At 40.0% G+C, this 15688-nt stretch overlaps 2 protein-coding genes across 3 annotated transcripts; both read right to left on the bottom strand.

Moving 5' to 3' along the window:
* Window positions 1-1522: 1522 nt before the first annotated feature.
* Window positions 1523-5413, bottom strand: LOC311258548 (uncharacterized protein). The gene is made up of 2 exons (XM_084354879.1): window positions 5371-5413; window positions 1523-4608 (listed from the first exon to the last, which is right to left on the bottom strand). Exon 2 carries the CDS (start codon window positions 4597-4599, stop codon window positions 2521-2523), a length of 2079 nt encoding a protein of 692 aa, XP_084211005.1. The 5' UTR covers window positions 4600-4608; window positions 5371-5413; the 3' UTR covers window positions 1523-2520.
* Window positions 5414-10629: 5216 nt separating this feature from the next.
* On the bottom strand, window positions 10630-14685 carry LOC311258554 (uncharacterized protein). 2 transcript variants are annotated; one of them, XR_014622753.1, is made up of 3 exons: window positions 14614-14685; window positions 11522-14396; window positions 10630-10968 (listed from the first exon to the last, which is right to left on the bottom strand). XR_014622753.1 is itself a non-coding variant. In XM_084354891.1 (2 exons), exon 2 carries the CDS (start codon window positions 14385-14387, stop codon window positions 12090-12092), a length of 2298 nt encoding a protein of 765 aa, XP_084211017.1. In that variant the 5' UTR covers window positions 14388-14396; window positions 14614-14685; the 3' UTR covers window positions 10630-12089. The 2 variants fall into 2 exon arrangements, 1 of the variants encoding a protein (XP_084211017.1); XM_084354891.1 differs by having other exon boundaries at window positions 10630-14396.
* Window positions 14686-15688: the final 1003 nt, after the last annotated feature.

Below are 15688 nucleotides of genomic sequence, written 5' to 3'. Positions count from 1 at the left end.
AATAGGTTTTTACTATGCCTTTTAGGCACACCTACTTCCGTGTCCCTGGTTCTGTCCCTTTATCTGGACCAGCACCAAAAGTTATTGGGGTCTATTCTGGTCTACTCCAGTACAACCCCACCACCATCTATGACCTCAATAATAAACATAATGTAGAATTATTACCCTCCTGACAGTGTCAACGAAAACTGAAAATAATAAGCCTTGTGAAAATAAAATTCAGGCCAGAGCTGCTGTATTAGAGTGGATTGTGCATGTAACCTCATAGTTACTGTGCAGAGTCAGTCATTATTTTTACTATACTGTATTTAAGAGCAGGCAGCAGGCAAACATTCTTACTTGAATTTTAGTTTTTAATTTGGTTGTTATCTCTCACATATACATGTACAAACTCACACACGTGTTCACACAGACAGGGTTAATGGTTCTGACCTACTGTTCTGTTCCTGTGCTACTGTCTAATGAAAGGCCTAATTAATGCTTTTAACCTTTTGCTATCAGGCAGACAACCCCACCAAACACAAATCCCAGTCCCAGAGTCCTGCTCAGTGGTTTCCCCTCTGCCACTTCATGAATTTATAACTTCAGAGATTAATTTGTTTTGCTCCAATGAAGTTGTAGAAAAAGCGCAATAATTTCTGGTTTTAGGAAGTGACATAAGATTATTGCTTTAATAAAAAATATACATATATACATATCTGATGAAGAAAAAATATAGCTGTAATACTTGTGCACAAGGGAAAAACATGTAGGCCTACATTTAATTCAGTCTATTACAATGGCATCTTAATTGCAGACACATTTGAGGGTTGTGTTAGATGAAGTTTCTTAAGCTCTGGTTTTTGGTGAATGAAATTAATGAATGAGGCAGAGACTTAGGTCTCTCTGACCTCTGGCTCCCCCTGCTGTAAGGGTGTGTCTATTGTAGCCAAGTGCTGGATTTCAGTCATTACAAGGCGAAGAAATGTCCAGGAAAACATGTTTTAATCATTGCACATTGAGAACACATTACTATGTTTCATAAATCCTTCACAGCAAAGCAAAAAATACAGCAAAAAACAAAAAAAACATGAGACATTTATACAGAGTACAACCTGCTAAAACATGTAATCACCAAGATGAAAATACTGAACATTTTTATTGAAGGTGCTATAGTTAGTATATTTATATTAACAATGGAACACATCATGATGAACCAACAGAGAATTATCACCTGACTCAGCAGTTCACCTCAGCTCTATGATGCATTAAAGCAACACTAGGTAGTTTGGACTCATTACTACCCCCAGCTGGTTGAGAAGCGCAATTATCTGTTACCAGTGTCGTAAATACTGTCGCTGTATGACCATCCCTTGGGAAAATGAATACGCATGAATTTGTTGACGGAGCCGGCGAATCACGAAATCGTCTGAAAAATTCTCAATCGAGTGCCAACAACAAGCTAGATTCAGAGATAGCAGTTGGTAGTTTGTTAGCATATAGGCTACACAGAACATTAGCATGCTAGAATTATTCTCATACCGAGTTGGTTATAGTGATTGCACCACCTAAGTTAATTCCAAAACATGATGCTTGGGCGTGAATGTGTTAAGTAACGTCTGAAAATATAACTATGTTTTTGGGAGTTACTAAATACAATCGCAAGTTGACGTTGTGTTTGGTGTAATAACTACAACCAACTCGGTACGACAACGGTAGGTAGCATGCTAACGTTACCTCCCGATCACACTGTTCAACAATTACGTTGATTATCTGCATGAACTAAGGAATCTGCAACTTTTCAAGACAAGACATTCATAGTGTTTTAGTAAGTTAGTCATCGTTTACAGTCATTACATGAAAACGTGCAAGCTATCGAAACAGACAGCATTAAATTATAGATATGTAAAGCAGGTCGCACTAGACGCCTTTATGTCAGATAGGTTCCGACCCGCTCTGAGAAGTTACACAGTGCTATTGCTGCCGGCGCGACCCCTCTCAGGCTGCAGAGACGTCACCATTCATCCTATTAACCGTTTTTCTACCACTTAACTGAGTTTAGAAACATTATTTTAAGGTCGAAAAACTACCTAGTGTTGCTTTAAAGTATCTTCCAGGTCCAAGTAGCAGATAAACAATGTCACAGACAACCTGGTGAACATAGTGTAGCATTTACCAGCTAAAAAGCCAGATATTTCACTCAGGAATTGGAAGAGACCAGTAACAGTTAAAAGGAGAGTAAATATCCCGCTTACATTCATGAAGTGCTCACTATGTGTTCCATAAAGCTGAAGGGTGCTGTAGATTCAATTGATAATTTTCTGCAGGTTCCTTACATTTTCACATTGTTTTTCGCATTCTTATCTGATACATTGTTTTAATAAAATAACATGCTGTAAATGTTACATTAGCCATTAGATGAGCAAATAGGGGTTCGATATCTTAATCAAGGATGCTTTGATAGGTCATATGCTGATGCTCAGCTGATCTGCTCAATTTGCCTGGCAACAGATAAGAGGATGCTCTGTAAAGCGCTGTTGTTTAAAGGCTGTGAGTCTCTGCCTCTCGTAGAGGTCTGAGGAGAACCTCTTTCCTGTAGGACAAGTGGGTGAGTTCGACCCCGTGGTTCATCATTTTCCTGCGTTGCAGCAGGCGGTAAAGAGATAGGGTGAACTTAGCCAGTGCCAGTGTGCAGAGGATCACCACAACCAGCAGTGTGATATAAAACATCATCTCAGATGTTCTTATTGTCGTGGTTGGTGCTGTTGTTGTTGATGCAGTCGTTGTTATAGTGGTTGTTGGTGCAGTTGTTGTAATAGTGGTGGTTGGTGCAGTCATTGTTGGTGCAGTTGTTGTGATAGTGGTGGTTGGTGCAGCCGTTGTTATAGTGGTGGTTGGTGCAAGTGTTGTGATAGTGGTGGTTGGTGCAGTCGTTGGTGCAAGTGTTATGATAGTGGTGGCTGGTGCAGTCGTTGTAATAGTGGTGGTTGGTGCAGTCGTTATTGTGGTCGTGGTTGTGGGTGGGGTTGTTGGTAAAGAAGTGGTTGTTGGTATTCTTGTAGTTGGTAAAGTGGTTGTTGGTGTTGTGGTAGTAAGTATGGTGGTGGTTTGCAATGTGGTTGGAAGAGTCGTGGTGGGTGTGGTGGTTACGGGAGGTGTAGTGGTGGTTGGCAAAGTGGTGGTCGGTGTTGTAGTTGTAAGGATGGTGGTTGTTGGTACTGTAGTTGGGAGTGTCGTGGATGTTGTTGTGGTGGTGGTTAAGAGAGTGGTCATGTAGGGAAGGGTGGGGCAAATAAATTGATCCTCTGTTAATAATTTGATTTCCTGTCCTTTTAGATCTTCTGGATACTCACAGACCACTTCAGACACAATCTTGGCAGAGTTCACCTTCATCCAGAGGTGAAGGTTTATCAGATTACAGTCACAGTTCCAGGGGTTATGATCCAGGTACAGTTTTTTGAGTTTTGCTAAAGGCTGAAAAATATCCTCAGGAAGCGTCTGGAGGTTGTTGTGAGTGAGCTTGAGTGTGGTCAGCGATTGTAGCTTTTCAAACACATCTGCATCCAGTGAATTTATCTTGTTGTACTGTAGATTCAGCTCTGTGAGCATCTCGAGGCCTTCAAAGTACTCAGCGTGCAAGGTGACAAAGTGGTTTTTAGACAGATCTACCTTCTTGAGTATCTTCAGAGGGCTGAATATTCCATTAGGAAGAGTGCTGAGATTGTTCTGACTGAGGCTTAAGTCACCCAATTTAGGCAGTGCTCCAAAAAGCACTGGTGGTAGACTGGTCAGTTGATTCTTATGTAGGGTCAATGTTTTAAGCTGAGGGAAGTCAACGAAAAATCCTTGAGGTAAACCAGTCAGAAGATTACCATTCAGAAACAGCCTCATTAGTTTGTCTTTATGTGGAAATAGATTAGGTGATAATTCTGTTATTTTGTTTCCTGCCAAGCCAATTTCCTTCAAGTTTGGCAAATTCTGAAATATGTCTTCAGGAATGGTGGTCAGCTGGTTCTCGTAAAGTCGTAGGGTCACCAGTTTGTTTAGGTTCGAGAACCAGTCAGTGGATACAGCAGAGAGATTGTTTTTAGCGAGATGAAGTATTAAAAGGTTCCCAAGATCGTCAAAGGTCCCGTCTTCAATCGATTCGATCTCATTTCCGTGTAACTGGATCTCTGTTAGCCTTTTAAGGCCGTCAAACAAGCCTGTCTCCAGACTGCGGAGCTTGTTAGACTTTAGTATAAGCTGATCCAGGTTGCTGAGGTCTTTAAAGACTCCCACTGGAATTGACGTTAACGGGGTGCCGGAGATCTCAACCGACTGGAGGTTTACCAAACCTTCAAAAGCTCCTGGCTCAATAGATGTTGTGATAGTGTTCATGAATTCCACCTTTGTAAGTTGGGGATTTTCAACAAAGGCTTTTTTGGGGATTGTTTGAATCTGACTTTCTAGAAAGTAGACCTCTGTCACACCTGGTCTCAGGACACGTGGGATTTCTGTCGCTTTCTCATCAAAAACACCTCTGGGGCATACTTGCCCCTTTTCGCATTTTTTGACTTGAGTCAATGAAGACTCAAAAAGCAAAGACAGAAAAAGAATGATGAATTCTCCTCTTGACATGCTTATTCACTGTAAAAAGAAAGAAAATGTGACAAAGAATAACTTAAATAAATTAAAGTGGTTTTAAGAACAAGATCTTCTGTTAAAGCTGCATACACATGACTGAATGTTGATTATAAATTTGATGGATGATCACCACAAAGACGTGTTTGGTATGTTACTGTATGTTCTTCACCTAGGACAAAAATGTAAACAACAGATGTTTTTTAAAAGCTTTAATATTTAGAATTCATACACATAATCTATATGTTAACATCCTTGATGGTACATAAACATCATGCCATTTTTAAAATAAGCAGCTCTTCCTACAACTTTTAAACTCAAACTTTTATTATCCAACACTTTCATCCATTTCCTATGCTTCTATCTCTGGTTTGTTGATTTTGTTTTGCTTTTACTTCCTTACTAGATCATTGTTTTTGTTTTGTCTAAACATACCTAATGTTTGCAACTTGTTTGTTTAGCCTGGTGTCTGTAATTGCTGGTGTGGCAAGCGGTTAGGAGGACACCCAGCGAGCTGGTATAATTAAGGAGGAGCTGACAACGCCACCCTGGGAATTTCACCCAAGGAATAATATATACCTAAGACCAAGACTGATAACTCAAAGGCATACAGGTTCATGAGACTAAGAAGTAAGAGACGTGGTTCCATCCAACAATAAGTCTTTATTTTAACAATATCAAAATACTATACTATAAAAACGGCCAGTAAACACACAATGTAGACAGTTCTTAGGGAAGGCAAAGTAAATGTCTGAAGATGAGGCTTACCAGTGGAGAGGCAGGCCACCAGGAATGACGTATCCTGAAGAAGAGTCACCCCAATCACATGACCACACACATCCACACACACGTGAAGCTTCTAAAAACAGAAAAGTGGAGTTAGTGGGGCTCCACTCATGCAAATAAACAAAACATTATTTTGCAGTGACTAAATGCTGAAACACTAAACACTAGTTCTCAGCAATGACAGAAAAATGGGCCTCCTGTCCATGGTGAATGACCGACCACTTGAAGTTTAATTTAACGACAAGATAACAAAAGAAATAAGATAAAGTAAACAGAATAAACTACACAAAACAATATTAATGGAGGGGGCTAAGCAGCCAGGTATTGGTAAATTGTGAAAAATCAACAAAACTATACAAAACAGTATAAATGATGTGAGAGAAGCAGCCAGGCAGTTGGAAATTAAACAAAAACAAAATGAAAAGTTACTGTCCCAAACAATAGTAATTCAGGAACAAAATAAATTAAATAAACTACACAAGACTATCACCCACAGAGGATACATACAGATTACGAAAGGGGACAAAGTAACTGAAATAAGCCCCACACAACACACACTCCGCTCAAAATGCCCCAAGCTTAATTAGGGACTACACACACAACTCCCCAGTAAGGCTGCTGAACACCAACACAGACCCGCAGTCCCGGTCTGGCTGCGCCTGTGAGCCCGGAGAGGAGAGTGGACGAGACTCTATGATACTTATTCCACCACTATGAGCCAATTTCTAAAACGTAAACACCCGTTTAGCAACTACACACATAATGATAATATCACAGCACAAAGTATAGGTGAACCTACCAGCAGCGATCTGTGAGAGTCACTTCTGATGGACGGGAGAGGGTCTACAACAGGGCGATCTACAAAGTCTTATGTAACTGGCAAAAACAGCATGATAAGAAAAATGAAACTGAAACTATATTTTTATACAAGCTAACTACGGAAACATTTCTTACTATCTTGCTCTATCAATATACAAGCCCGCACCCAGAGAAAATTGCTTGCGCAATTAAGGCATTGTCCAGCAGAACAAGCTGTTCTGTATGCAATAACAGGATGTCTTAATGCCGACATATAATAACACCCACACATAGGTGTTGTCCATGGGTCACAGAGACTTGTTTTTGTCAGTTAAAATAGAAGTACATACAGGAACCAATTCCTAAACTGATACACTCCCAAAGTACATACAGGAACCGATTCCTAAACTGACCCACCCCTGTCACATCTGTTCTGCTGCAGGAGTATTTCCGTTGTGACAGTGAGAGCATCTAGACTCTCCTGTGGCAGGTTGGGAAAGTTATTACAAGGCAAAGAAATGTCCAGGAAAACATGTTTCAATCATCGTACATTGAGAACACATAACTATGTGTTGTCAGAGCGTGATTTGCACTGCATTCCTAACATGAGTACCCAGTGCTCGACCGAAATTGGGGCATGACAGAGGAATAACATACTGCGGGCTGCTCTAACTGGAATCCTAATAGGAAGAGAACTTTGTCAATCTCATTTTTATACAAACACAAAAAGAAAAAGAATGATGAATTCTCCTCTTGACATGCTTACTCACTGTAAAAAGAAAGAAAATGTGATCATGTATAACCTGAATAAATTAAAGTAGTAGAACAATGTCTTCTGTTATCGCCGCATACACATGACTGAATGAATGATGATTTAAATTTGATGGAGGACAAAAATGTAAACAACATGTTTTTTAAAAGCTTTAATATTTAGCATTCATGCACATAATCTATATGTTAACATCCTTGATGGTATGTAAACATTTGCCATTTTTAAAATATGCAGCTCTTCCGGCATCTTTCAAACTCAAACTTTTATTATCCAACACTTTCATCCATTTCCTATGCCTCTATCTCTGGTTTGTTGATTATGCTTTGCTTTTACTTCCTTACTAGATCATTGTTTTTGTTTTGTCTAAACATACATAATGTTTGCATCTTGTTTGTTTAGCCTGGTGTCTGTGATTGCTGATGTGGCGAGCGGTTAGGAGGACACCCAGCGAGCTGGTATAATTAAGGAGGAGCTGACAATGCCACCCTGGGAATTTCACCCAAGGAATAATATATACCTCAGACCAAGACTGATAACTCAAAGGCATACAGGTTCATGATACTAAGAAGTAAGAGACGTGGTTCCATCCAACAATAAGTCTTTATTTTAACAATATCAAAATACTAATAAAAAACGGCCAGTAAACACACAATGTAGACAGTTATTAAGGAAGGCAAACAAAATGTCTGAAGCTGAGGCCTACCAGTGGAGAGGCAGGCCACCAGGAATGAGGTATCCTGAAGAAGAGTCACCCCAATCACACGTGCACACACAACCACACACACACGTGAAGGATTACACCAGGGGTGGACAACTAAGCACAGGACACAGGAAGGAGAAACCACCACTGGAAGACACCAACCCCCAGCAGCTTAGGCTCTCCGTTTCTAAAAACAGAAAAGGGGACAAGATGAAGTTAGTGAGGCTCCACTCATGCAAATAAACAAAACACTATATTGCAGTGACTAAATGCTGAAACACTAAACACTGGTCATCAGCAATGACGGAAAAATGGGCCTCCTGCCCGTGGTGAATGACCGACCGTTTGAAGTTTAATTTAGCAACAAGATAACAAAAGAAATAAGATAAAGTAAACAGAATAAACTACACAAATCAATATTAATGGAGGGGGCTAAGCAGCCAGGTATTGGTAAATTGTGAAAAATCAACAGAACTACACAAAACAGTATTACTGATGTGAGAGAAGCAGCCAGGCAGTTGGAAATTAAACAAAAACAAAATGAAAAGTTACTGTCCCAAACAATAGTAATTCGACAAGACTATCACCCACAGAGGATACAAACAGATTACAATAGGGGACAAAGTAACTGAAATAATCCCCACACAACACCCAGTAAGGCTGCTGAACACCAACACAGACCCGCAGTCCTGATCCGGCCGCGCCTGTGAGCCAGGGGAGGAGAGTGGACGGGACTCTGGCTCTTATTCAAACACTATGAGCCAATACCTATATAATGAAAACACCCATTTAGCAACTACACACATCATGATAATATCACAGTGCAAAGTATAGGTGAACCTACCAGCAGCGATCTGTGGGAGAGTCACTTCTGATGGACGGGAGAGGGTCCACAACAGGGAGATCTACAAAATCATATGAAACTGGTTTAAACAACATGATAAGAAAAATGAAACTAAAGCACAAACAAAAGAGACCGCTCTCATATCTGTGACAATGGCAGGAAAGGAGTCTCTATGTCAGGGGTCACCAACTATATTTGTTTGGAGAGCCAGAATTTTTCTGGACAGACACCTTGGGGGCCGGACATTCAAATTAAATGATATAAAAATCACATTTTGGCCTAAAACATTATTGTTTCAGTCAGGCTCCTATCTCCCGGTGATAGGAGCCTGACTGGTAAAGGCTAAAAATGCCTTCAGTTTTGTAATAAAATTAAAATATCTAAACAATAAACATGAAACAATAATGTTTTAGGCCAAAATGTGATTCTTATATCATTTAATTTGAATGTCCAGCCCCGAAGGTGTCTGTCCGGAAAAATTCTGGCCCTCCGACAAATATAGTTGGTGACCCCTGCCATATACTCTGCCTCACAAGTGGATAGGGCAACAGTAGGTAGCCTTTTGGTTTTCCATGAAATGACAGGTTCATTTTCATTTAGATTTACACAATAACCAGTTGTACTACGTCTGTCAGTTACATCAGCCCCCCAATCTGCATCACTGTACACTTGTAGCCCTGGTTTCTCAGTGCCACATTTCCTGTAACACAGTTCTTTATCCATCGTGCCTTTCAGATATTTCAGTACATGTTTTACAGTAGTCCATTTCTCTTCTGTTGGTTCAGTAAAGTACTGTGACAGTTTACTTACTACAAAACTTAGATCTGGTCTTGGGCATGTAGTCAGGTATTCAATTCAATTCAATTCAAAAAACCTTATTTGTTCCCGGGGGGCAATTCAAGGCAAGGCACGTGGAGCAGCTGTACACAACACAACACAGAACAGTCAGCTAGTTAAAATACAAATTAAAAATAAAAAAATATAAAAAGGTATGAATAGAATAAAGAGATATAAACAGTATCTAGGTATCTAGGGAGATTAGCTCAGTAGATTAGGCTTCCTACAGCTCTCTATATTTTCTGACATCATTCACTATTTCTGCATCATCACTGTAGCTAAATTGTTGTTCACAAGGTGTGGCTCTAGGTTTACAGTCTTGCATGTTAAACCTTTCAAGTATTTTCTCCACATATCTCTTTTGTGACATCTTTACACAGTCTTCACTCTGATCAAAGTCTATTCTATGAAAGTTTTTCAGGTTTCCCAAGTCCTTCATCTTGAATCTTGCTGTGAGCATTTCCTTCACAACCTTCAGTGCTTTTTCATCACTGGCAGCAATCATTAAGTCATCAACCCATATTATTATGATCACTTTCTTATTTTCTGTTTCTGTTCTGTAAACACAATGATCAGCTGGGTTTTGCACAAACTGTTTTTCACTCAGATACTCGTGTAATATTCTGTTCCAGTTTCTGCCAGACTGCTTTAACCCATATAGTGATTTTTCAAGTTTATACACCAACCTGTCATCTGTGTCAGATTTCACCTCATAACCTTTTGGTTGTTCCAGGTAAATCTCACAATCTATCTATAAGGTGGAAGTCCTACAAGACTAATCATTCTGTCCTAATGACACTTAATAAATATGGTCTGGTCATTAAATTTAGTCTGTCTCAGAATATGTTTCCAGTTCTAATGTGACTGTGTGGGTGGGTGTGAAACTATTAGCAAATTAGTTATTGGCATAGTAGTTCTTTCAGAATTAGACATTAATAAGTGCTTTAAACAGCCAATATTACATTAATATGCATGTTAATAAGCAATTTATTTAACAAGTTAATGTTGAATATGTGTACCGTAATATAAGGTGTCACTAAACACTGTTTTTGTGCATCTGAGGTCACATTCAGAAGAGCAACTGGCTCGCCATTCAGACTGAAAGGAGTTTCACAGACCACAAGAGTTTGGTTTCCTTTGGATGGGTGCTGTATCAGCCAGTCTCTAAGTGGCAGAATATCTTTGTCACACCTCCAGGAGTTCTGCTGCAGGAGTACTTCAGATGCGACAGTAAGGGCATCTAGACTCTCCTGTGGCAGGTTGGGAAAGTTATTACAAGGCAAAGAAATGTCCAGGAAAACATGTTTTAATCATTGTACATTGAGAACACATTACTTTGTTTCGTAAATCCTTCACAGCAAAAAAAACAAACAAACCAAAAAAATGTTCCAGGTGAGACATTTATACAGTGTGTGTAAGTACAACCTGCTAAAACACATCATCACTGAGGTGAAAATACTTCATATTTTTTATTAAAGATGCTATAGTTAGTATATTTATCTTCACAATGGAACACATCATGACAAACCAACAGAGAATTATCACCTGACTCAGCAGTTCACCTCAGCTCTATGATGCAATAAAGTGTCTTCCAGGTCCAAGTAGCAGATAAACAATGTCACAGACGACCTGGTGAACATAGTGTAGCATTTAACAGCTAAAAAGCCAGATATTTCACTCAGGAATTGGAAGAGACCAATAAAAGTTAAAAGGAGAGTAACTATCCAGCTGATATTCATGAGGTGGCCAGAAAGCACAACTCCAAAGTTGCTCTATATCTGTTGGATGTGTTTCTAACAAGTTCATCAACTTTATAAGGTGAAAATACAGACAGTGTTGTTTTCACAGCCAAAAAAAAATATTTAATGCCGATTAGAGTTCCTGCCATTGATTGCATAAAGTATGGACAGTCTGATGTTTGAAAAGTGAAGTGGAAGTGCCTTAAACTTGCATTCTTTCTAATAGCCAGCAGGGGTCCACTCCACTGGTTTCAAAAAGAAGTCTGATTGTCTGTAAGCTTATGACCCTATTCCTCACTTCATTCATTACCAGTTTCGTAATGAGTTTATGGTCTTAATCACTAGTTTCAAATCTTCTTCAACACAGCATGATGTTTATATTATAAATTATGGTCCCATTTAGAGTAAAATTGACAACAAATTTATGCATAAGGCATGGCTACCTTGTGATTGACAAGTCGTTACCAAGGCGCGTCCTCAGGTTCTCAGTCAGATCCTATCAGGATTTCCTCCTCAGGTCAACCCCCTCGTCCAAATGTGGTCACCTCTGGCTTCAATGAAAAACAAGATGGCGACGCACGTAATGCCAAACTCAATGCTTCAAAACAGTACAAACCTGGGGTGACATCACTGTGGGCATCACACTTATTACCGGCATAGCTCTGTTAAAGTATTTCATTTTAGATCATCCACATGTATATTGATTCCTGTCGGACAGCTAAACAATGAGCTGATGCTCACTATGAGTTCCATAAAGCTGAAGGGTGCTGTAGATTCAATTTATCATTTTCTGCAGGTTCCCCACAATGTCACATTGTTTTTCGCATTCTTATCTGATACATTGTTTTAATAAAAAAAACATTCTGTAAATGTTACATTAGCCATTAGATGAGCAAATAGGGGTTCGATATCTTACTCAAGGATGCTTTGATAGGTCATATGCTGATGCTCAGCTGATCTGCTCAATTACACTGGCAACAGACAAGAGGATGCTCTGTAAAGCGCTGTTGTTTAAAGGCTGTGAGTCTCTGCCTCTCGTAGAGGTCTGAGGAGAACCTCTTTCCTGTAGGAGAAGTGGGTGAGTTCGACCCCGTGGTTCATCATTTTCCTGCGTTGCAGCAGGCGGTAAAGAGATAGGGTGAACTTAGCCAGCGCCAGTGTGCAGGTGATCTCCACCACCAGCAGTGCGGTGTAGAACATCATCTCAGATTTGCACTGCAGAAGTTTGTGCGTGTGCTGAAACTGAAATGAAAGTGATGGCTGCTCGATGGGACAGTAGGACAGAGGAGGTGTCGTTGTTTGGATGGTGGTTGGTTGGGTAGTGCTGAGGGTGGTGATTATGGCTGTTGTTGTTGTAGGAGTAGTTGTGGGGATACTTGTTGTGCTGGTGGTGGCGGTGGTGGTCATCGTGGGTGTTGTTATTCTTATTGTGGTTGTGGGCGCAGTTGTTTTGGTGGTTGTGGGTGGAGTTGTTGTTATAGTGGTGGTTGGTGCAGTCGTTGTTGGTGCAAGTGTTGTGATAGTGGTGGTTGGTGCAGTCGTTGTTGGTGCAAGTGTTGTTATAGTGGTGGTTGGTGCAGTCGTTGTTGGTGCAGTTGTTGTAATGGTGGTTGGTGCAGTCGTTGTTGGTGCAAGTGTTGTAATGGTGGTTGGTGCAGTCGTTGTTGGTGCAAGTGTTGTGATAGTGGTGGTTGGTGCAGTTGTTGTTGGTGCAAGTGTTGTGATAGTGGTGGTTGGTGCAGTTGTTGTAATAGTGGTGGTTGGTGCAGTCGTTGGTAAAGTGGTTGTTGGTGTTGTGGTAGTAAGTATGGTGGTGGTTTGCAATGTGGTTGGAAGAGTCGTGGTGGGTGTGGTGGTTGGCAAAGTGGTGGTCGGTGTTGTAGTGGTAAGGATGGTGGTTGTTGGTACTGTAGTTGGGAGTGTCGTGGATGTTGTTGTGGTGGTGGTTAGGAGAGTGGTCGTGGAAGGAAGGGTGGGGCAAATAAATTGATCCTCTGTTAATAATTTGATTTCCTGTCCTTTTAGATCTTCTGGATACTCACAGACCACTTCAGACACAATCTTGGCAGAGTTCACCTTCATCCAGAGGTGAAGATTTATCAGATTACAGTCACAGTTCCAGGGGTTATTATCCAGGTACAGTTTTTTGAGTTTTGCTAAAGGCTGAAAAATATCCTCAGGAAGCGTCTGGAGGTTGTTGTGAGCGAGCTTGAATGTGGTCAGCGATTGTAGCTTTTCAAACACATCTGCATCCAGTGAATTTATCTTGTTGGACTGTAGATTCAGCTCTGTGAGCATCTCAAGGCCTTCAAAGTACTCAGCGTTCAAGGTGACAAAGTGGTTTTTAGACAGATCTACCTTCTTGAGTTTCTTCAGAGGGCTGAATATTCCATTAGGAAGAGTGCTGAGATTGTTCTGACTGAGGCTTAAGTCACCCAATTTAAGCAGTGCTCCAAAAAGCACTGGTGGTAGACTGGTCAGTTGATTCTTATGTAGGGTCAATGTTTTAAGCTGAGGGAAGTCAACGAAAAATCCTTGAGGTAAACCAGTCAGAAGATTACCATTCAGAAACAGCCTCATTAGTTTGTCTTTATGTGGAAATAGATTAGGTGATAATTCTGTTATTTTGTTTCCTGCCAAGCCAATTTCCTTCAAGTTTGGCAAATTCTGAAATATGTCTTCAGGAATGGTGGTCAGCTGGTTCTCGTAAAGTCGTAGGGTCACCAGTTTGTTTAGGTTCGAGAACCAGTCAGTGGATACAGCAGAGAGATTGTTTTTAGCGAGATGAAGTATTAAAAGGTTCCCAAGATCGTCAAAGGTCCCGTCTTCAATCGATTCGATCTCATTTCCGTGTAACTGGATCTCTGTTAGCCTTTTAAGGCCGTCAAACAAGCCTGTCTCCAGACTGCGGAGCTTGTTAGACTTTAGTATAAGCTGATCCAGGTTGCTGAGGTCTTTAAAGACTCCCACTGGAATTGACGTTAACGGGGTGCCGGAGATCTCAACCGACTGGAGGTTTACCAAACCTTCAAAAGCTCCTGGCTCAATAGATGTTGTGATAGTGTTCATGAATTCCACCTTTGTAAGTTGGGGATTTTCAAGAAAGGCTTTTTTGGGGATTGTTTGAATCTGACTTTCTAGAAAGTAGACCTCTGTCACACCTGGTCTCAGGACACGTGGGATTTCTGTCGCTTTCTCATCAAAAACACCTCTGGGGCATACTTGCCCCTTTTCGCATTTTTTGACTTGAGTCAATGAAGACTCAAAAAGCAAAGACAGAAAAAGAATGATGAATTCTCCTCTTGACATGCTTATTCACTGTAAAACGAAAGAAAATGTGATAATGAATAACTTATAAAGTAAGTTGAGTAGATTGAATTGAGACATTGCATACAGTTTGGAAGGAAGATAAATGCATGGCTTTTATGTCTTTCTAATGATAATTAGCCAACCACAAGTAACTATGAGTAACGTATCAATAAAATCATATAAAGCTTTTCTATGTCAAAAATGCCCCCAAAAAACATTTGCCTACCTTGTTATTTCTTGTCCCAGAACTAAACAGGCTGTTACAGCAGAGAGGAGGCACAAACAAGCTACGTCTAACTTTATATCTGATGTATCGATGTTGGCCAGCAGGCTTGGAGTGTGTTGCATCCCATGTAAGGCGTGGTTAAACACACTTCTGCAGCTTGAGATAAGAGCAAGAACTGAAATTATTTAATGTTTCAGCCTGTTACTGCACTGATCTGCAACATGGCTCCAAGATAACAAACCTGACTTTTTTATTATTATTATTTATCATCACTGATGTTTTTACAGCACTCACACTTCTATATGTTCTATATATTATAAATTAAAGTAGTTTTAAGGACAATATCTTCTGTTAGAGCTGCATACACATGACTGAATGTTGATTTTTAAATTTGATGAATGATCACCACAAAGACGTGTTTGGTATGTTACTGTATGTTCTTCACCTAGGACAAAAATGTAAGCAACAGATGTTTTTTAAAAGCTTTAATATTTAGAATTAATACACATAATCTATATGTTAACATCCTTGATGGTACGTAAACATTATGCCATTTTTTTTAAATATGCAGCTCTTCCCACATCTTTTAAACTCAAACTTTTATTATCCACCACTTTCATCCATTTCCTATGCTTCTATCTCTGGTCTGTTGATTATGTTTTGCTTTTACTTCCTTTCTAGATCATTGTTTTTGTCAGGGAACCACTAAACATACATTACAATGTTTGCAACTTGTTTGTTTAGTCTGGTGTCTGTAATTGCTGGCAACGCAAAGAGTAGACTGTTTGGATATGAGCCAAAGGTTTCAAACAATATTCTGACTTCTGTCCATTAGATGGCAGTCTTTCCCACTGTTTCTGATTGATTTCATCAAGAGGAAAGTAGGAATGGGTTAGATAAGTGACATGTTTACTCCATTACTCTGTGTTTATAAGAAACAAGAATGTTTAGCCTCACAATCAATAAAGATCACTGTGAATGCAACCCCAATAGTCTGGCACAGTATCATGTTGTGCCTCCTTCTGTTCATCATGACCCAATTTTAAATTTACTCAGTCTGGACTTGTTTTGTTTT

The sequence above is a fragment of the Pagrus pagrus genome (genome assembly GCF_965226575.1).
Source record: "Pagrus pagrus genome assembly, chromosome: 6".
Classification (NCBI taxonomy): Eukaryota; Metazoa; Chordata; class Actinopteri; order Spariformes; family Sparidae; genus Pagrus; species Pagrus pagrus.
The sequence above is the reverse complement of the archived record's forward strand: the minus strand, read 5'-3'. Positions and strand labels throughout refer to the sequence as shown.

What these genes read in the sequence shown, in the direction of transcription:
- LOC311258548 (XM_084354879.1), bottom strand. Translation starts at nt 4,599, where the DNA reads ATGTCAAGAGGAGAATTCATCATTCTTTTTCTGTCTTTGCTTTTTGAG.
- LOC311258554 (XM_084354891.1), bottom strand. Translation starts at nt 14,387, where the DNA reads ATGTCAAGAGGAGAATTCATCATTCTTTTTCTGTCTTTGCTTTTTGAG.